This window comes from Leptopilina heterotoma, unplaced genomic scaffold (assembly GCF_015476425.1).
Source record: "Leptopilina heterotoma isolate Lh14 unplaced genomic scaffold, ASM1547642v1 Lhet_303, whole genome shotgun sequence".
Lineage (NCBI taxonomy): Eukaryota > Metazoa > Arthropoda > Insecta > Hymenoptera > Figitidae > Leptopilina > Leptopilina heterotoma.
The window spans coordinates 211,345-234,344 of record NW_025111007.1 but is presented as its reverse complement, the minus strand read 5'-3'; the positions used below and the strand labels follow the sequence as shown (position 1 = coordinate 234,344).

Genomic DNA, 23,000 nt, shown 5'->3' with positions numbered 1-23,000 from the left:
TAATAACAAAAAAAAAAAAAAAATAGTTGACTACATTCTAAATTCTTCGAAAGAGAGAGAGAGAGAGAGAGAGAGAGAGAGAGAGAGAGAGAGAGAGAGAGAGAGAGAGAGAGAGAGAGAGAGAGAGAGAGAGAGAGAGAGAGAGAGAGAGAGAATTATGCATTTTAATAACGCAAAGCACTTGATAATTTGCTTCGTCATATTTAATTAATAGGAACAATGCGTACGTTGGTTGCGAGCGCGAAATACGATGGTGGGTCTCTCATCGAAAAGGGGATGAAAGGGAGAGAGAGAGAGTACACAGTAGGTGTGGTGGTGAGGGTCGAAGTCATTGGTGGACCCAGAACAAGTGGTCCGGGGGTATAAGGGTGTAAACTGTGAACAAGTTTGGCTGAGGGGTGAAGTTACTAACGATGGCTTTTGTACTTGCCTGTTCGTTCTCTCTCTATGTGAGTTTGTGTGTGTGAATGTAAATCCATACAGAGCAAAATGAGGAAAACAGGCCGAGGGAATGCAGGGATTAAACGGGACTTGAAGTCGTTTATCATCCCTCGCGTAACACGCAATGCAAACGGGTTGCTTTCTCCGGCTTCCCGTCATCCCACCGGATACTGGATTAACGAACAGGTTGAATTTCATTGCCGATATTCTCTATCGTGATTCTTGCGGGAATTCTCTCTTCCCCTCTTTCTCTCTCTCTCTGTCCCTAGAATCTCTAATCTGATTCTTGTTTAGACAACAATTTTACATTGTTTGAAATATTTATAGGAAAACATTTCTCTTTTAAGGTTGCCACAAAAATTTAATTTTGTTTTGACAAAATTTCGACTTTTTCCATGACCCTATAGAAATATTTTATGAATATTATTAAAAAAGTAATAATGAATTTTAATAATAACGAAGTAGTAAACAAACGATTTTTTTTTTTGGTCTTCAAGTTTAATTTTTCGATAGTTATTGTTTTTACTACTTTTTCTAGTTTTGAAAGCTATTTTTTGCTACTTTTTTAAAATTTATTATCGAGTGCGAAGTCTGCCTGGATCGTGCGAGCGCAATTTAAGAGTGGTGGGGGTATGGCGTCCTCTCCCACTCTCGTCACGCGGAACCAATGACCAAACGGTGCGCGCGCACCTTCCTTGGTTGAAACACTGTAAAAAGGAGAAGTCCACAAGGAGAATTCTATTTGAAAATAAAATTAGCAAATACAACATTAAAGAAGAACTGGAAAACTTTATTTCCACATTGTAAAAAAATCGTTTTACATTTTTTCTTCCTATTTTATTGTAAATTCGAGTTTTTTAATTAGGCTAAGTTACGTTTAATAGAGGGAGGAATGTAATTTGGTAAAGTAGGTAAGTTGCTCGTGAAACGTGTTTTTTGAAAAATCGATAAAAACAATCTGATAAGAACCGGAAGTGCGGTCGCGTTCTTATCCTCCACTCTCTCGCTCTCTCTCTCGGTTTCTTAGCACGTCTCTTGGGAAAAGGATTTTCCGGGAGAGAGAGCTTTCTGTTCAGGCAGCCTGACGGCGATAAATTCTCCGCTACAGTGTCACTGTTGCCAACTTATACGAGCCAAAGTGAAGGTTCAAATATCGCAAAGATCGTTCATTGCACTCACGCGGTGCAAACAATGAGAAAATTTTTTTTTCTTCTACTTTTAAGTTAATATTTAACTACTTTTTCTTAGGATTTCGTAAACATTTCGGGGAAGAATAATGTTCTTTCAATTTTAAACTTTTTTTCGATATTTTTTTTTTTAATTAATTAATTTAATAATTCAATTCTGATTTGAATTTATAATCGAATCCGAAAGAAATAAATTCAATTGAGTTTACCTTCACAGTTTTTTTGCGGATATAAATAAATAGAAATTTAAATATAAAATTATAAATAGAATTTATAGAAATATTTTATTTTATAGAAAAATTAATAAATAATTAATATTTGTCTATTTTTTCTGTTTTAGGTAAGTCTCGATTATGTACCATTTTGACTGCTACTATTGGTGAGATTAATATTATCTTCAATTTTTTTTTTATTATAATCTGTGATTTTTCGCGATTTATTTTCATCTTTTTATATTTATATATAATTATATATTTTTTTCTAATTTAATTTAAATATGCGGTAAAGATAAAATATTTTTAATAATATCTCATTATTTGACTAACAATTCCACGATGAATGAGCATTCATTGCAGGAATATTATTTTCAAATAAGATTCATAAGCATAAAAAAAAAATTACGATGAAAAATTATTCAAGTGGGAAAAAAATAAATGAAATAAAATCTTTTAAAGCGAAAGGTTGAAAAGATGAAATTTCACACTCGCTTGAAATAAAGTAATGAACATTTTACAAAGTTGTCACCTGTCTTATCATAACATTTTTTTTTTTTTTGTTCGCGAAATTACATTCTCGACGTAGAGAATCACTGCTTTTATAAAAAAGCGTCTCCTACATTCGGATATAAAATGCAAATAAATAAAATTAATAAAAAGTAATAAATAAAATTAATGAAAAATAATAAATAAAATTAATAAAAAATAATAAATAAATTAATAACAGGCTTCGTAAAACTAATTCTTCCAAAATTCAATCATTTTTGTTGTTGAAATTTTTAAATAAAATTATTCAAAATTATAATCATTTTGTTTACCTACAAATAAAAATATTAATATAATTACAGTTTTACAACAATTAAATTGTTCAAAGAATTCAAATTAAAAATCTTTTAAAATTAAATTATTTCTATACAAATCGAAAATATAACGCTTCTAATAATTTTAATAAAATTTTTAAAAATAATTTAGATTTTTTTATGAATTAATTTAAAATTGTTTTAAAAATAATTGAAATTCTGCAATGAGTTTTGTTAATTATAAAAATAATCGATTTTTTTCGAAGAATTTTAGAATTCTATTAAATTTTTAAAAATAATTGAATTTTAAAGAAGAATTTTATTGTTTGTAAAAAAAATTGAATTTTTTGCGAAAAACGGTATTCAATTCTTTTAAATAATTGAATTCTTTTGGAAAATTTTTTAATTAAATTAAAAATAATAATTGAATTTCGAAAAATTTTTAAAAGTAGTTAATCGTTTGAAATAATTATTAAAATGTTTAAATTCTTTTTTAAAGTTTTATTTAAATTTTTGAAAATAATTGTTTTATTTCAACTATTAGCAAATTTAAAATATTGCAAATTCTTAAACATAGAAAAAAAGTAGATTTTAGTGTCATAAATCTAAAAAAAAAATATCAAAATACTAGCAGATCGTAAAAAAATAGTAAATAGTAGGTTTTAGTAGATTAGTACAAAGCCTGTAAAAATTAAAAGAAAATAAAAAAATATTTTAATTTGAAAGTTTCTTTTGTATTTTATTCTAAACTTATTTTTGAAAAATTTCATTTTGGGAAAAAAGTGGAATCCCTTCCCCCGGGTGGGGGGATATAAAGGGGGGGGGGAGAATATAACTTAGTTATTTAGCAAATAAATATAAATTCGAATTAAAAAAATAAAAACAAAATTAAATAAATTAAAATTTATTTAAAAAAAAAAAAAAAAAAATGCGGGATAAAATAAAAACAAAGGAATTAAATTTAATAATTTTGTATAAAGGCTATAAACTAAAGTTGCATGTGAAATAGCAGTAAAAAGAATTATTACTATTATACATTAAAAGAGATTAAAAGTGTCATATTAGAATAACAAATGTGTGTATGTCATTATTATCTCTGTGGAAATAATATGATTATTTTGACCCAAGTGCAATATGTGAATGAAGTGGAAGGCTATAAAAGTAGCCGATATATAGCGCGACAAAGAAAAAGAGGGTCGAGATTAAGTTGAATGCAAATATTTAATTAAATTCACTTGAAGCGCATGCTCGTAACTCTTCATGAGGTGAACATACATAATTTCGGTCAGGTGAAAGTGGATATACTGCAATCATAAAATTCTTGCCTTGTTTCTCAGTATAAACAAATATATTTCAAACTATACATATATTTTCTCACAAATGCTAATATTCTATTTTTTCATGTTTCCTTTTTCTCTTTAAATTCTTTTTCTACGTTTGCAATTCAATTGAAAAAAAATAATTTCTCAATTCTCAATTTTATCAATTATTACCACTAAATTTAATTAGTGATAATTTATTTTTATTACTTTGAGATTAACAATCACTTTCTCAATATTGTATCAATCATTTCTACTAAATGCATAACTAATGACTATTTTTATGATAAATAAAACTTTGAGATTAACGATCACTACCGAGTGGTAAAGTTAAAAATTATATTTTTTTTATTTTGAACTACTTTATAAAAAAAAAATTGTTAATAAAAAATTTTTGAAACAGTAAAATATAGAAAACTAAGAAAATAGTAAAAAATTTTAAATAATGCAGATGAAAAAAATTGAAAATGAAAGAAAATAGAAATTAAAATAGTAAAAAAAATTTTGTATTTTGGAAAAATACGTAAAATTAAAAAAAAATATAGAAAAAAATTATAAAGTTGAAAATAAATAAACATATTTTTAATATTTTGAATCATCGATTCTCAATCTCTGCGTGCGTGTTCACGTTTACGTTGACTTTATATGGCCAATAAGAGAATGACCTCGCAAATCACGCTCAATGGAAATTATCGCGTGCTGCAAAATTAGAGCGCCTGTCAACTCGCAAACTGTGCATGAGAATTTTTTTTTTATTTTTTTTAACTCTAGAAGCGGGAAATGAATTTTCTCAAAAAAATTTTTGCAGTAATTGTCCCAATTTTGTGCTTTATGAACTATATAGACTTTTGTTCAGAGCATCGATAGATTTCCTAGTTTTTCAAAAAATAAAAATAGAAAATTACTATTTTTCGTAATAATATTCGCTTTTTGTTTTTGAAATAGAAGAATAAGCGGGTTTTTTTTGTCTCTGGAGGGAAAAATAACCACTTTTTGCCCCTAGAGTGATAAAATAGTGACATTTTCATTCCAAAGATCACTTTTCGTCCTTCCAGGGAAAAAATATCCAACTTTCGCCCCTAGAGTGATAAAATACTACTATTTGAATTCCAAAGATCTCATTTTGTGCCCGGAGGGAAAAAGTAGCCAACTTTGGTCCCTAGAGTGATAAAATACTGTTAATATAATTCCAAAGATCAAATTTTTGTCTTTAGAATAAAATAATAGTCACTTTTTGTCCCACAAGTGGAAAAATAGCCAACTTTGGTCCCTAGAGTGATAAAATACTGCTAATTTAATTCCATTGATCTGCTTTTGTCCCCCGAGTGAAAAAATAGGCAACCTTAGTCCCTAGAGTAATAAAATACTACAATTTTAACTCCAAAAATACTTTTTTGTCCCCCAAGTGAAAAAATAGCCACTTTTGGCCCCTAGAGCAATAATATACTACCATTTTAACTCAAAAGATTGTTTTTTGTCCCACAAGTGAAAATAGTCATTCTTTGCCCCTTGGGCGATAAAATACTGACATTTTCATTCTAAACACTACTTTTTGTCCCCCGAGTGGAAAAATAGCCAACTTTCGCCCCTAGAGTGATAAAATACTACTATTTTAATTCCATAGATCACTTTTTGTACCCGTTGGGAAAAAATAGCCAACTTTTGTCCCTAGAGTGATAAAATATTGCTATTTTAATTCCAAAGATCAAATTTTTGCCTCGACAGTACAATAATAGACACTTTTTGTCCCACAAGTGGAAAAATAGCCAACTTTCGCCCCTAGAGCAATAAATTACTACCAATTTCATTCGAAAGATCATTTTTTGTCCCCCAAGTGAAAAAATAGCCACTTTTTACCCCTAGAGTGATAAAATATTGCCATTATAGTTTCAAAGAACAATTAATTCAGATAAAAATATCAATGAACTAAATTTATCTACATAGAAGTAATTTTGATAAATTTTCGTTATTTGACTTTTGTTCGGCAAAAAAAAAAAGAAAAAATGTAACGACAGTGGAAAAAATCTGTTAATGCAAAAATTGAATATATACAGTTCGTTATACTTATATCGGGGTCTAATGCACTGCGGGAATTCTCTGCTTGGGTTCTTCAGTGAGCAAGTTGAACACATCCAAAGCAATGAACCGCGTGCGGTTTGTGGTTCGAGTAGCGCGTATTTTGTGTATAAACACGTTTCTCGACAAGGGATTGCACACAAGAGGGCGGCTATTGCACTGCATAAAATTGCAAAGTGACCCGCACTTGCTGTGTCTTTCTGTATACATATATATACGTATAAATACGTACCCAAAAGGTTTCAGCTCAATATTGCCTCGCAATATTAGAAAATATTTTATTATAAAAGTTGTACTTTGAATCCTTGGCGAACAACTAATAATATATACAATATTGCTTATGCGGTCGTTTTCTAGACTATAAATTTAATATGTACCATTGTCAAAATTTTGCAAAACCAGCTGAAAAAGTTGTATAGAATTTTTACTAGAATCATTCTATATGAATTCTAGTGAATATTCTACAGAATTTCACTAGAATGATTCTATAGAATTTCTACATGAATTCTACTAAATTTTAGTGATTTTTAATTTATAGAAAGAATTTAAATTCGTGAAATTTAATTTTCAACTTTATATTATTGTGTAATTAAAAATTACATTTGATTTATATGACAAATTACGGACCAATTACTGACAATAATATAACCAGTCCGAGTCAAATAAGAGAACATTTTACTTAAAACTATAAATTAAATTTTTATAATAATTAAAGATGACCGAGTGATAAAATCATTTACAAGAATTTTCAACTAAAATTCTTAAGTCGATTATTTTAAATAATTTTCAAAAAAGTTCTTCTACAATTTTCAAAATCCATTTATTTGCAATATTCAATTTTACAAATTTCAATTATTCGTAAATTCTTCAATTAAATATATGTAAGAAAATAAAAACTTCAAATAATATAAAAAAAAATTCAATTACATTTAAAAAAAAAAATTAATTTCAAAATTCAATTATTTCTAAAAATTCACGCGTTATTGCTTTTAATATTCAACTATTATCTAAAATTTTAACTGAAATTCAATTTTAAATCAATTTTTATTAGAAAATTCTACTAGAATTCAAATATTTAAATACAAAAATAAATAATTTATTGAACAGTTGAATTTTTCTTAAAATTCAAATTCTCATCAATAAATTTTTAAAAAATTCAATTTTTTTAATGAATTTTAATAAAATTTTTAAGAATAATTACATTTTCCGAGAAATTCGATTAAAATTGTATTAAAAATAATTAAAATTCTACATTGAGTTTTATTATTTATGAAAATAATTGAATTCTTGAGAAGAACTTTACTATTTTTTAACATAATTAAATTTCTGCGAAGTATTTTATTACTCTTGAAAACAATTGAATTTCTGCAATAATTTGTAACTTCTACAAAATTTAATTTTTTTTTTAATGTTAACAAAAATTTTTTCTATAAATCCATTATTTTTAATAATTTTTGAAATAGTTTTTTTTAAGAATTTTCAAATTCATTTGTTTTTAACTGAAATTCATTTTTAAATTAATTTTTATTAGAAAATTCTACTAGAATTCAATTATTTAAATACAAAAAATAATTGAATTATATTGCGAAGAAAATAAAAAAATTTTATATAATTGAATTTTTGTGAAATTTTTATTATTTTTTGAAAATAATTAAAAGTTTGTGTAGAATTTTATTAAATTTTTTTTTTAATAATTGAATTTTTTTGGAAAATTTTATGAAAATAGTAGATATTGGAAATCATTGAATTGAGGAAAATTTTTGAAAATAATTGAATTTCGGAGAAGAATTTTATTATTTCTAAAGATAATTGAAATTTTAACTAGAATTTTTAAATATTTTTGAATATGTAATTGAATTTCTGCTAAGAATTTTATTATACTTTTATCATTCGCAATGATTTTCTAAATTATAAAGCTTAGCGTTGACACCAATCTAAAATACTTTTAAGTGTAAAAAATATTATTTGTTTACGATGTTTGTGATTTGCGATTCAATATTCTATTGTGCTATTCTTTTTTTGTAAGAAAAACAAAATTTACATATTGAATAGACGCTTCATTTTATTTATATATGCACGTATATATTTAATGTCATATGATGAACGAATTGTGGTGACAGGAAATTAAATGGAGGAATACTTTGATCGACGCTATATAAGCGACGGTGTGCAACGTTCGAAATGACGTTTATAATCTACCACTGGGCTTATATTTGTATACATATATAGGGACGGAAAAAGCATCAAATACCGTCGTAAACTCTAAAATAACGAGAATATTGCACATTCCCGAACAGCGAGCTTGTAAATTCATTGAAGTTCCAATTTTCCGAAGAATGCGATTGTTGTATCGGTATCGCAAGTTCAATTTTTTTGTTTTATACTTGTAAATATTGCAAGTAAAAAAATTGTAGTGGTCAACAAAAATTTTTTGTAATTTTTATATTAGTGGTAAATGACAGTATTAGTCAGACACTTGTTTAAATTTTGTATTCAGTAGTATAAGCCATTATTAGTTAGTCAAAATTGAATATTTTCGATTTTTAGATTAGTGGTAAATGGCAGTATTAGTCAGACAGTAAAACGTGAGGTGTTAAAATAACACCAAAATGGATTAAAATAATTTGCAACAGTTTAATCCCTCTAGGGTTAAATTAACACCAGAAAGGATTAAAATAATCTATTTTGGTGTTATTTTTAACTATGAATGAAATTTTACTTTAAATAAAACACGAAAGTCAACGATTTGTAAAAATTCAACGAATTTTAGCTCCTCTAGGAAGAATAGTAAGTTAGTAATTTAGTTACTAACTTACTAACTAACTTAGTAACATAGTTACTAAATTCAATTGTGTTCAAAAATTTTAAAAAATTCTCGTCAAAATTTCAATTCTCTTTATAAATAATAAAATTCTTCTCTGATATTCAATTATTTTACAAAATTTTAATCAAATTCTTGTCAAAATTTCAATTATTTTCAAAAGTTTTTTAAAATTTAATAATTTTTCATATCTACTATTTCAATCAAATTTTTCAAAAGAATTCCATTATTAAAAAAAATTTGAATTAAATTCTACGCAAACATTCAATTATTTTCATAAATAATAAAAAATTTTACAGGAATTCAATTATTTACAAATTTTTTTTATAAATTTCTTCGCAATAATTCAATTATTTTCATAAATAATAACATTTTTACAGGGATTCAATTATTTTTATAAATAATAAAATTCTTTTTAGGAATTCAATGATTTTCATAAATAATAAAACTCATTGCATAATTTCAATTATTTTTAATGCAATTTTAGTCGAATTCCTCGTAAATTGTAATTATTCCTAAAAATTTTATTAAAATTCGTCCAAAGAATTTAATGATTCAAAAAAATTTGTTGATAACATTTTTTATGAGAATTTAATTTCACGAAGTTGAAGTCCACAACGTTTATGAACGAAAAAAATTTATTTAATGCATTCAAGTATTATTTTTAAATTAATATTTAATTGTAAAATAATTATTATCAAAATATAAATATCAATCTTTTTTTTCTAAATATTTTTGTGTCAATATTGCTGCGTCATTTTTAATTAATTTACTAAGTGAAGAATTTTTTTCGTTGATCAACGTTGTGGACTTCAACTTGATTTAATTTCAAGAAACATGAAAATTAATAAATTATTTATTTTTGTAGGTATTTAAATAATTGAATTCTCGTATAGAATTTACTAATAAAAAAATTGTTTTAAAAATGAATTTCAGTTAAAATTTTAGATTAAAATTAAATATTACAAACATTATAACGTGGATTTTTAGAAATAATTAAATTTTGAAAAAGTTTCAAATTAAAATCATTGAAATTCTTAATTTTTCATATTTTTGACAGACAATTCTGTAGAATTAATTCTTTTTAAAAGTTTAATAAGATTTTTATTGAAATTATTTCAAGTTCTTATTTTTCAATATACATTTAATTGCAGAATTTCCGAATAATTGAAATTTTGTAAAGTTGAATTGTAAACGAATAAATTTGAAAATTCTCAAAGAACTTTTTTAAAAATTATTGAAAATAATGGATTTATTGAAGAATTTTAGTTAAAAACACTAGAAAGAAAATTTAATTTTAGAGAAGTTAGAAATTATTGCAGAAATTCAATTATTTTCAAGAGTAATAAAATTCTTCTTAAGGATTCAATTGTTTTTACTAATAATAAAACTCATCGTAGCGTTTCAATTATTTTCCATAACAATTATAATTGAATTCCTTGAAAAAAGTAATTATGTTCATGCAAGTTTTAATAAAATTCGACAAAATAATTTAATTATTTAAAAATTTGTTAATAAAATTCCTTATGAGAATTGAATTTTGAGAAATATTCAATTATTCAATAAATTATTTACTTTTGCATTTAAATAATTAAATTCTTGTAGAATTTTCTAATAAAAATTTATTTTCTTTTCATTAAAATTGAATTTCAGTTAAATTTTTAGATTGTAATTGAATATTAAAAGCAATATAACGTGAATTTTTAGAAATAATAATTGAATTTTGGAATTAATTTTTTTGAAAAAGTTTAATTGAATTTTTTTTTAAATTATTTGAAGTTGTTATTTTCTAATATGCATTTAATTAAAGAATTTAGGAATAATTGAAATTTCGTGAAATTGAATATTGTAAACAAATGAATTTGAAAATTGCTAAAGAACTTTTTCGAAAATTATTAAAAATAATTGATATAAAGTAAAATTGTAGTTAAAAATTTTTGAAAATAATAATTGAATTGAAATAATGAAAATAATTTTGATGCAGTATAATATTCTTATAATATAAAATAATAATTTTATTACTTAATCATCTTCAATTATGAATAAAATATGAAGAAATCGATGATTTCGAGTCGAAGACTTGGAGTTATCGATATCTTCATGTTTTATAGTTATAAAAAATTTAATGAACTAAAATCATTGTAAAAAATAACACCAAAATTGATTATTTTAATCTCCTTTGGTGTTAATTTAATCTGCAACACTTTTTAATACCTCAAGATTTACTGTGGCAGACAATTATTAAAATTTTGTATTCAGTTGTATAAGTCATTACTAGTTAGGCAAAATTGAATATTTTCAATTTTTTCTATTTTAGCGGTAAATGTCAGTATTAGTCAGACAAATTTCTTAATTTTGTATTCAGTAGTATAAGCCATTATTAGTTAGTCAAAATTGAATATTTTCGATTTTGAGATTAGTGGTAAATGGCAGTATTAGTCAGACAACTTTCTTAATTTTATAATCAGTAGTATAAGTCGTTATTAGTTTGGTAAAATTAAATATTTTAAATTTTTTTCTATTATTAGTAGTAAATGTCAGTATTAGTCAGACAATTTTCTTAATTTTGTAATCAGTAGTATAAGTCATTACTAGTTAGGCAAAATTGAATATTTTCAATTTTTTCTATTAGTGGTAAATGTCAGTATAAGTCAGACAGTATTAGTCGGACAATTTTAAGTTTTATTTTTCAGTAGTATAAGTCATTATTAGTCAGACGTAACATAAAAAAATTTTTAGTCAGACTTGGTTAGCGTCAAAATTGTTTTCATTTTAGTTTTGATATTAGTAGTAAAGTTTAATTTTAGTCAGACGTTTTAATATTTGAAATGTTGTTATCAGTAGTAAAACATTGCATTAGTCAGACAGAAATATTTACATCAAGTGTGTTAAGACTTAACAGAATTTTTTTTTTTCAATTCAGTTGTTTGTAGTAAAAAAAGAGCAGTAGTAGAGATAGTTATCAGTCAGACATTGCAACTTTTGAAAGTTTTTTTGTTTAAATATGAGTAGTAAACCTAGTAATAGTCAGACAATTTTCTAAATTATATAATAAGTATAGTATAAATAATTCTGAGTTAAACAAATTTTTAATTTAAAATAGAGTTTAGTTTTATTTTTTTTTTTTGTTCGCTATTATTTAGAGCCACATATTTTCTAAGGATATCAAATTGAGACAAAAAACTTATGAAAAGTGTTGCGAAGCAACATTTTTGATACGTTTTTTGTTTCAATTTAATATCCTTAAAAAAAATGTGAGAGTAATTTATAGTTTTGAAGTAAAGAAAATTTTTTCAATGCTGTATTTATTTTTTAATTTTGCGCAAAAATGCGGGAGTGACTATAATAGAGAAAGCGAGAGAGTTTAAGAATTCAGTTGGTCGCTTAAACTTTTGAAGTGGAAGGTTGAAGAGATGGTGGTTGACTTTCATGAATTTCTAGTTCTGCTTAGACGTGCGCGTGGCGGAAACCACAGAAGGAGAAATTCCGCTGGTCTAGATCATTTGACAAGATTTCCTAAAGTTTCAGGAAGAGCCAAGCACAATCTCGAATTTATCCTTAAGGTAAACTTTGATCCCTCAAGACTTGAATATATTCACTTAGCACTTAATGGAAATAAGAAATTCATTAAAATAAGGTATCACATCGAAAAAAAAGAGAAGAAAAATTAAATAACTAACTGAAACTTTGGTGTTTACTTTTATATTAGTTCATGTAGATTTTTTTTAAACTTTAACTCAATTTTTCAATCAATAGTAAAAAAATCAGTAGTAACTGATTTTTATACTCATGATTGGTATATTATGAATGAATATATAAAAAAAAATCACTACGACAATAAGAATTGTGCGGAGATTTTTTTTTTTATTTATTTGAATAAAATAAATTAATTTTGAAAAAAGGAATGGTTGTCATTTTATGTGAGAAGTGTGGAGGAGCATTTCGTAATTTTCTTTTATTGCTTGTTTCCATCTCCTCTACAGTTTCTCTTGGTTGTAATTTCCCCCGAATAATATTGCTGCGAGTTTTGTCGTTTTCATGCACGACACTTGCAGGATTGTGTGGTTTTCCCTTCGCTGTTGGAGGGCAAAGGGGTTGATTACATTTCTACCAGGTTCGCTTAATCCTTTCGAGCGTGACTGCACTTGGTAGATTTGGGTCACCTGAACAAATTAGCAACTGTTGGAGAATCGCTGACAGGAGTTTAGTTTTTTTTATGTTCGTTTTATTAAATCATAAATTCATATTTCTAAAAAAAAATTATGTACCTATACAAGAAGTCTATGTGTGAATAGTACAATTATATGATGAGAATATTGCGGTAATATTGAAGGAAAATTCCATAAATTAACCAAATCATGTTCCCTTTAGTATAAATATTAAATTTTACCTTAGTATCAAAATTGAGTAAATTTTATTTAATTTAGATATTTTTTTGAAAACAATTTCTACGTAAAATATGGAATTTTTAACTATTTTGATTGTGACGTAGTTGTTACAGTAGTAAACCCCGGGTTTAGTCAGACAAGAAATTAAATTTTTTTTATTAGTTTAGTTGTTCGATGTAGTAAATACAAGTTTTAATCAGACCAAAGGTTTCTTGTAGTTAAAAAAATATTCGTGTCTCTTTTTTCCACAAATTTAGTGTTGTTTATTTATTTTTTTCGCTGAAAAATTTAAGTTTTGACCAAAGAGAACATAGTGGAAACTACTTATGAAACGAAGAAAATGTTTTTTACTTCCCTGTAAAAAGCAGTGAATGTAAGAAAATAACTTAAGCTGATAGTTTGAAAAGCGCATTTTGTCTTTTGTGAAGTACATACAATGGAGAATTTGCTGTCAAAACCATTGGATGAAACGGTGCTGCAAGATTACTCTAGGTTGTGTAAGAAATAACGAACCGTTATGACTGAAACAGGCCGACAGTCTGTGCTCGCTATTTTCTGCTCTTCTCATTCCACATTTCTCTCCTTTTCTCTCTCTCTTTCCCTCTCTTTATCTTTTTCTCTCCTTTTCTCCCTCTCTCTCTTTCTCTCTCTTCTAACCGAGAAATTGAGACTTTGCACGGTCTGTCAGCTGCGGTCGACAAGCAAAAACCTGAACGCAAATCTTCTCAGAGCTTCCCATCTTTATCACTTTAATGCCTCTAAAATTGCAAAGTAATCATTCCTTCGTTTACAATAATTCAACATTTTTCCTTAAAAGTCAACAATTTTTTTATTTGATATCCGTTATTTTGTCCAATTTTCCCCTAATGAAGATGAATAGTAATCTACTTCCTCTCTCTTGCGTTTTTTAAATCACCACTTTGATTTTAGTTCAATTTAAAAGTTGATATTTTTCATAATTTTATTCCAAAGTACTTTTTTATTATAATGAGACTACAAAAAGTGGTTTAGACAAATTTTCAACGTGGTTAATAAGCCCCGCCTCCTGTTGGAATCATCTATTTTGGCTCCACCTTCTTTTCTGTTTTAAAAAATTAACCCATATATAAATTCATAAATTAACCACGCCTATTTGTGGGCGTGGTTAATCATAGACCCACCCAGGGATGGGCGTGGTCAATCTTTGTCCCACCCACAAATGGACAGTGTCAATAATAGTACCACCCCCTTTGGCGTGGTTAATATTTGTCCCGCCCATAACTAGGCGTGGTTAATCATAGACCCACCCAGGGATGGGCGTGGTCAATCTTTGTCCCGCCCACAAATGGACAGTGTCAATAATAGTACCACCCCCTTTGGCGTGGTTAATATTTGTCCCGCCCATAACTGGGCGTGTTTAATCATGGACCCACCCAGTAATAGGTGTGATCAATCTTTGTCCCGCCCACGACTGGGCGTGGTTAGCCATGGACCCACCCAGTAATAGGCGTGATCAATCTTTGTCCCGCCCACGACTGGGCGTGGTTAGCCATGGACCCACCCAGTAATAGGCGTGGTCAGTCTTTGCCACGCCCACAACTAGGCGTGCTTAATCATAGTCCCACCCAGAAAGAACCTGGTCTGTTTTAGTCCCGCCCAAAAATAGGCGTGGCCAATAACAGTACCGCCCCTTTAATTCTTTGTTAATCGATCTAGAATTTTTTTCTATTTTTTGTTGTTGCTAATTTTAATACATTTTTGTAACGTTACAAATATGTTTCTATATTTATAAAAAAAAAACATAAACGATTTATTAGTGAAAACGTGAGACTTCGAACTTGTCCTTGCACGGTTCACGTGCTACCTGTATAAATGAATCATTATCATTCAAGGACTTGTCTGTTAAGCATTCCTTATTCGATGTGAATTCCACTGCACACTCTTGAAAAGAAGAAAAAAAAACTTGACAAGAAATCGAGAAAGAATTGTTAAAGAAAATCCTTCCATTAGCAATAAAAATAATGCTTCTATTCATTGAAGTGTATTTCTTTTTTTTCTAATTTTACCGAAGGTAAAGTTTATTGAGACTCATTACTATGGCAATTAAATTGCACCTGTGTCTTGTTTCTCATTTTTTTTTTACCTCTATCTAACTCTTGACAAATAATATCGCACTGTAAATAGAACAATTATGGGACTGGAAAAAAGGAGTTTAGAAAGTGTCATAATATCCTGTTTTAATTGTTAGTGTATAAACTCTAAGAATCTAATTATAACTAAAGGGAAAAGTAAAAAAAAATTAACTTGATTATATGGTTATTAATTTACTAACTTTAAAAATTATTCATAAAAATTAAAAAATGTTGTCAATCATAAAAAATCTTATCTGCAAAATTAAAAACATAATAATTACGAAAAACTATTTATAAATAAGGAGATATTTATTTAAATACAAAAAAATTATTTAAAAAAACAGAGAGAAGGTATTTTAGAGCAAAATTATCGAGAACATTCTCAATTTGTGGTAAAAAAAATGTTGCACAAGTTTCCATTAATTAAAAAGTATTGAAATTAAAAAAAGGAACGAGTTTTTTTTTTAATAAATTTTAACAAATGAAGAATTTTGCTACTAATTCGTTTGATCAGTATGGCTCAGTTGGCTGGGAAAAGGATAAAAAATAATGAGGTAACAAGCCAGTCTAAATTAGACTTTTTTATGACGTCGATTTTGTTGATGGGAAAGTTCTTTTAACCGCCAACTCAGCAAAGCTTGATCCACGTCCCTTACAATCTCTACTACCTCTGAAAGTGAACTTGTAATCTTTCAACCCTCCAAGGCAGAAATTTATCAGGTAATTAAATACTTGAAGCAAACACAACTTTTTTTCAAACCCAGTCTCTCTCTCTCTCTGTCTTTCCTTTCTTGTTTTCAAATTTGTGGTTTTATATCCAATTAAATAAATAAAAGCAAAACTAACTTTTATATAAATATTGATACTTGATGTTTAAAAAAAAAAATTCTCAGTTAATTATATGTACCTATCCAGTTTTTAATTAAATTCGTAATTATTTATTTTTTAATAATTAATTTCTCTATAATAATAATATTAGATTATTATATAAAAATAATCGTATTACAATAATATAAATTGTAAACTAGTTAGTGAAAATAATATTAATTAAAAGTGTAATTTTCTCTTTAAATTAATTAATTAATAAATAAGAGAATTTTTTTTTATTGCATCGATAAAATTGAAACTTTACTGTTTTGATACGAACCATATGTACTATATAGAGATCTAAGCTGAAACATATAATGAGGTCAGGGAAGCCCGACTCGCAGAAAAGTATATAACCGAGTAAAAGTCGATGGCGACTTGATGAGAATCAGATGGACGAGGAAATAAAAGATAAAAATGAGCCATTACCTTTATAAAGTAGATCGTACTTCAATTTATTACCCTCGAAAAATGTCGATTAAAAGAAGCCCTCCTGAAATTTTTTTTTTATTTTTAAGTATTCAAATAATAAGAAGAAATTATAATCAATTAAAACGATTAGAATTTCATAATTAAATTTTAACATTACAGAGCAGATTTGTTTTTACTATAAATATAAAAACATATTTTTTCGAAAAATATATGTTCATAACCACGATTTTCGCACATATTTCTTAATTATTAACTGAAGTAGTTTAATCGATAATTAAAAAACTTTCTAACCACTTTATTTGATCATTATCAATTTTTCTCATTATCGTTTTATCCTTCCTTAACATTATTAAACCTTTCTAGTCGCACTGTAATTTAACTTTGTAGTCCTTGTTTTATCTTTTTAGTTATTACGTCTTATCGGTTATACTTTTTCAGTCATTATTTTTAATTGTCACAAAATTGTTCAGCTGTTATTAAAATTTTGAGGTCATTGTTATTTCAAATATTATTTCCATCGAGTCATTATACTGCCTCCTAATAAATATAACTTTAATGTCATTGTAATAACTTTCGAACTATTATTATTGCTCTCTTTTCTTCAACTTTATTACCCGCTTCTTATTTGATTTAAAAAGTGATTAACGAACTTGAAAATTCCACGAGACTTAATTGAAACTGAAGGATAAGAAAATACGATAAATTTCTTTTATTATTTTAAATATTTTTTCGTACGCAATAAATATTTTCTCATAAATGAAATATTATTATCAATTGCTTGTCAAAAGTTGTGAAATATTAAAAAAAAAACTTGCGAAATAATTCTTTTTCAAGAATCATAGAAAGAGTAGATTAAAGGGGGTGGATGTTTGAAGGTCGAGAGGGTTTAAAATAAAGGATTTTGTAGTTGGAAAAACTATTTTGATGAATGAGGAAGAAAAATGGAACTTTCTGCTTTAGGGTGACAAGAACTGGGGCTTTTCAAGAGGGGAAAGAGTAGAAAAGCAACTCTGACAAGTTAGTCAAGGGGGGTGCGCCATATCGATTCCTACCTCTTTGCCGACATACAGTCTTCTTTTACAAAACCATAGTATGGCTTCGCGTGTTGTAGGCTTACAATTTTTTTTAGACTTTCTCTCCCTTCCCTCCTCATTCCCCGGTGGAAATTTTATGACACTTTCGCTGTAATTTGTATTTATTTAATTTTTCATTTCTTGGCAATTTTCTTTTCTTTGCTTATAATTAATTTGGGTTTTGATCTAAATTAGAGAGAAGATGATGTAGTTTTACCAAATGGAGTAAACGAGATTAAATTACAAAGATTTTGCAGGAAGAGAAATAAGATCAACAGTCTTTGCAGATTGTTGAATAAGGAATCTAATTAGAGAAATTAGAGATGTAATAACCTAGACATTGTCATTAAATTCTGCCTTTGAAGAGAATTTCTATTTTTTGAAGCGATCCCGCAATGAGAAAGAATAGTTAGTTAAATTTATGAAATTAACTATTTTTATTGTAAATTTTGTTTTGTAGTTATTGTTAGAAACAATTTTGGTTAATTTTAAAATTTATTAGTGGTAGTGGGCACGAAAATTGTAGGTACGGTCCTGGCGTAACGTCCGAGACGCTACGGAGCATGCGTCGCCCCTCCAAAAGTCAGACCCCCTCCAGGTCGCGATCCGGAGGCTATATAAGTCGGCGCCTAAGCGCAAAGGTTGGGAGACGAAGCGATCTTACCACGAGAGCAAAATGTAGGATAACCGCCACTAAGAGGTTAATAACTCATTCATAACCGGGCGCAGATTATTATATTAATTTATAATTGTACATAAACGACTCGAGTTTGCGAGAATGTTAGTTCATAGTTTAAATTTTATCGCATCCTGTCTGACAAGTTTCTTTTTTCTGATTTCAGATTAGCAGTGAGTGTGACATGGATGTGAGCTACACGAACGTATTGGAGGTGTCTCGCCAGTACTTCCAAGGACTGCCAGTGCCAAGTACGGCAGGTGCTATTACCTTGACGGAGAATTTAACGACGACGACATCAACGTCCTTTGAAAATGGAACATCGACAACTACCTCCTCCATCACGACACCTGCGGTGGCATCGATGGTCACCACTAGCAATAATCGAGATCAACAGGTGTACTCCGAAACAAAAGCTGAGGAGTCTTCAACCTCTTATTGGAATCCATCCGGGTCAAATGAACTGCGACCAGTTGAACCTTATCCCCCTCAACCAACCAAGGTTGAGGTACCAGACACCAGGCCTGAGGAAGCCTCCATGGAACCAGGATCTTCCACATTAACGGAAATGCTACCGTCCAAACCACGCTCGACGGAACAAAAACAGGAACCATCATCGACAGTTCCTGCCACCGATTCCCAGTTGCACCAAATGCAACCCCCCAAGTCACAATCGCCAGCTCCCATTTATCAGCAACTAAACAGCGTTGCTAGAAATTCATATCCCTCTGCAGATCCGCACACGTCCTATCAGAACGATCGATCAACGTCCAGTTCTTCAATTGCTCAACGCAATACGGTTCAGTACTACCCAAGATATCATCATCCGGATATACGGAAAAGCGCCCCGGTACCGTTCTCACAGAATTCAATGTACCAACCGACGAACACTGCTCCCACAAATACTGTTCAGTGCATCAGAAGTTCCAATGAGCAAGGTCCCATGTCTGTTCCAACCTCGAGTCACTCTCAACAGGATCAGCATCGAGTTCCCCCGTATTCCCAAACTCAGACTCTAGTGGGAGGCCCTTCTGTTTATGGAGCGTCACCACAGAATCATTACACCAATACCCAACGACGTTCCACCGATGGACATTCCTCTTCGGCAAACACTGCAAACTCGTTGGTAAATCCACAATTTACTAGTAATCCCATAGCTACTGGTAGTACAAGTCACATTCCTTCGCCACATAATATTCCGGCGCACATTCCGTCACCACATCCACCATCAATTTCGCCGTCAGCTCATCAGCTTTCTAGTCGAAATGTGCCGCAAACATATTCTGCTCGACCGATTCAAAATGCAACTAACTACAATCCACAATCATCACACGAAATTGGTCACCATACGTCAGCATCGAGACATTCACCACAGGTCCCCGTTCTTCAGGCAACACCATCGCCTAACAATTTTCAACCACATTCACCGCCGTATCCACCACCCTCGAGATCCACACCGCAGTCCTATCCGCCTACCTCGCAACATTATCAAACAGCCTCAAATTATCCCAATCCCTATCAATCTTCATACCATTCCTTTCAAAAAACTCTCCCAACGCAACATTCAAACTATTATTCACAAACTGGACGGGTGTATCCACAGCAGGTGGAATCGATACAAAGCGGCTCGACAACAGGCAGCAATGGGGCGTATCAAAATTCGCTAATCAAACCAACAACGTACAACGGAGCTGATGTCAAAAGAAACCCTGCCGAAGTCGCCAACTACGGATCGTACAGGGCCCCGACTCCTGTTCAAAGGCCCGGCAACACGCACAATCTCCCACCGATCGGAAATCTATCGTTTCAGAACCGAAATTCAAGGGATCCGATCAGTAAGTCGCAAGCGGTACCAAGACAAAGACCGCAAGTGAGTAAACCGATGGTACCACCAAATTCGACAATGCCGGCTCCTAGACGCGTCGCGGAGTATCCAGTGGGTTCTTCGTCAATGAACCACGTTCTGCCAATCAATGGAAGAACCACGAATGTAACGACCAGTTACAGTAGGTATCAAGGCAATCAAGGAGCGTATCCAACTTACGCCACAACCGTCGCCCCGAGCCACTACGGCAGTAATTCTTCCAGTACAACCGTCACCTCGGTCGGAATGTCGAATTCAAGACCTTCTGCACCGACTCACTCAGCCAATCAATATCCATCGTCGGACACTACTGCCAGGACTGCTAACTATTCCGGAGTACCCAGAACGCAGGAAAATATCTACAAAGACTACTATCCGAATTCGTCCCGCTATTCGACGACTCTTCCGATTACGGCACAACCCCAGAGCAATGGTCTACCGGTCCGAAAACGAGAGTCCCCTTTGGACTTGTCTGTCAAAACGGTGAAAACATCCGCTGACTCAACAGCCCAGGACGACGAGGCCAGTATGGACAAGCACGTGAGTAGCAGCAATGCAGTGTCTTCCAGAAACGTCAGAAGCATGTTACCACCTGCCCAACCATTCGGATTCGACGCAAGAAACACAAACGGAACCAGAAACAACATCAGACCCTCAACACCCCACACTGTCTGTGCCCCAAAGGTGGAATTCTACCCCGACTTCAACTCAACCCCCCTAAGGCACGCTCAACCCAAAAGCGATAATTCCCTCCGAAGAAGTCTCTCCCAACAAATCTACGTTCCCCCCCAACAAAATACAGTCCCACTGCCTCATATGTCGACCTTCAAGAAATCTTCCCTCCCGTCAGCGCAATACGACCCAAAGACTCCTCTATACGACAAAACCACTCCCTACGACAACAAACCATCTCCCTATCACTCAAGCGATCCCGCCCTAGCCAGATCCTCCCGCTATCCACCAGCACTAGATCCCTCGCGATCAATTCCCGATCGGGAATTCCCCCGACAGGAAGTTCCGTCCGAGTCCAGCAAGTATTACCTCGACAGCAGAGGGAAGTTCTTCAGCAGTCAATTATCAGACAAACTACCCACCAAAAGACCCGCAGATACCATCTACGGTGGTCCGAGTCCAAACAAACAACCTCGTGTCGACGCCTGGCGATTGGCAATCGACGAGCAGATACAACAGAAATTCATGGCCGCCCGCCACGAGGAACAAAAGCGTCAAGAAATGAATGTCGTCCCAAATGGAACATACGATCCTCGACCCGAGAATAATCCCTATTCGTCCGAATCGGCGCGATATCAAGCGTTCTGTGATAAAAGGAACTATCAAGACACCAAAGTCCCACGTAGTTCATCATCCTCCTATTCACAATCAACTCCAAGACCATCGAACCTCCACTCATTACCCCAACCATCCGGGAGTCAAATCGATTATCTCTATCGTCACAATCAGCGAATGCCGTACAATCCCGAACCGCCGAGTAACACCGGCGCTGATAAACGGGTATTGAGTCTGCTTCGCAACAGTTTGGAGAGTAAACAACAACGGGAGGAACAGCTCAACAGTCAACAGATGGTCAATCACAGTCAGCAGAGTTTTCAGAATAAGGTAGTCACACCGGTCGAGCCGAAGACGAACATTGGACGACATAATCTCTCGCCATTTACTGCCGCGAGTCTGCTTGAACGGAACAGTAACACTCCGCCGCATTACAAGTTCCACGTGCCGAAAGCCGTCGATTCTATTACTCAGGACGGGACAAGATTGTATGGATCCAAAATGAATTCGACAGCGATTAAGGAGACTTCGCTCAGTCCTAGGGGACTTGAGAATATGATCAGGGATAAGGACGATGGTTTGGCGGCGAAGATACGAACAAAGGCTGAATTGAAACAAGTGGGTACTGGACAGTTTGTTTCGAAACCGCCTGTACTGATGATCCACGATGCTCCATCAACTCCTAAAGGTAAAGTATTTTGGGTTCGAAATTTATATGGACGTTGAGAGAATTTTGGGACTTTAGAACTTGTGATAGACGTTGCTCTTTGTGATTTTCTGATAGTGGGGCTACAGCTGTCTCTAATTCTGGTGAATTCAAGTACTGAATGTAACGTCTCAAACTGTAGATCATTCGTTTAAAGAAATCTGGACGTCCTTTTGGTTATCACCAAAAGGACGTCCAGATTTCTTTAAACGGAGGATCAGACGTCCCTTAAGGGATCTCACGTTCCCAAAACTTGGGTTCATATGAAAACCGTAATTAATATTTTTTTGGGGAGTCTGAAGTCCCATGATTCTCTCAGTGTATCATTGATTTAAAATTGGTAATGGTTACCAATTTGTAAAATGGGTTCTTCTACAAACAAAGGAAGAAAATCGGAACATTTTTTTGTGTTTAGGTCTTAAAAAGTATGTTAAATCATAGAAAAATTACAAATTGCAAATTTTATAGCTATTCTGAGGTTTTTAGGGTCGCTGATTACGAATCCGAAGTCAGCCTTTCAAAATTCAAAATGACTGCTCCAATATGGCGGAAAAAATAATTCCTAACATCAGACATTTAAAATATCATTAAACTGACATCGGATTTGAAATCAGCGACCCTGAAAACCCCCTAAGTAACTAGTTTCATTTAAATTTCATTCAATTTTTGAATATTTGAGCGCCATATTGGATCCGCCATTTTAAATTTCGAAAAACTGACATCAGATTCGAAATTCT

General features: G+C 30.9%; 1 protein-coding gene across 1 annotated transcript in view; it reads left to right on the top strand.

Moving 5' to 3' along the window:
• The window catches only part of LOC122504527, a 102,224-nt gene that overhangs the window by 64,335 nt on the left and 14,889 nt on the right, over positions 1-23,000 (top strand). Inside the window, exon 2 of the mRNA XM_043615679.1 lies at positions 18,573-22,245. Within this exon, the coding sequence (XP_043471614.1) occupies positions 18,591-22,245 (3,655 nt within the window). The 5' untranslated portion in view covers positions 18,573-18,590. The remainder of the gene's footprint in view (positions 1-18,572; positions 22,246-23,000) is intronic.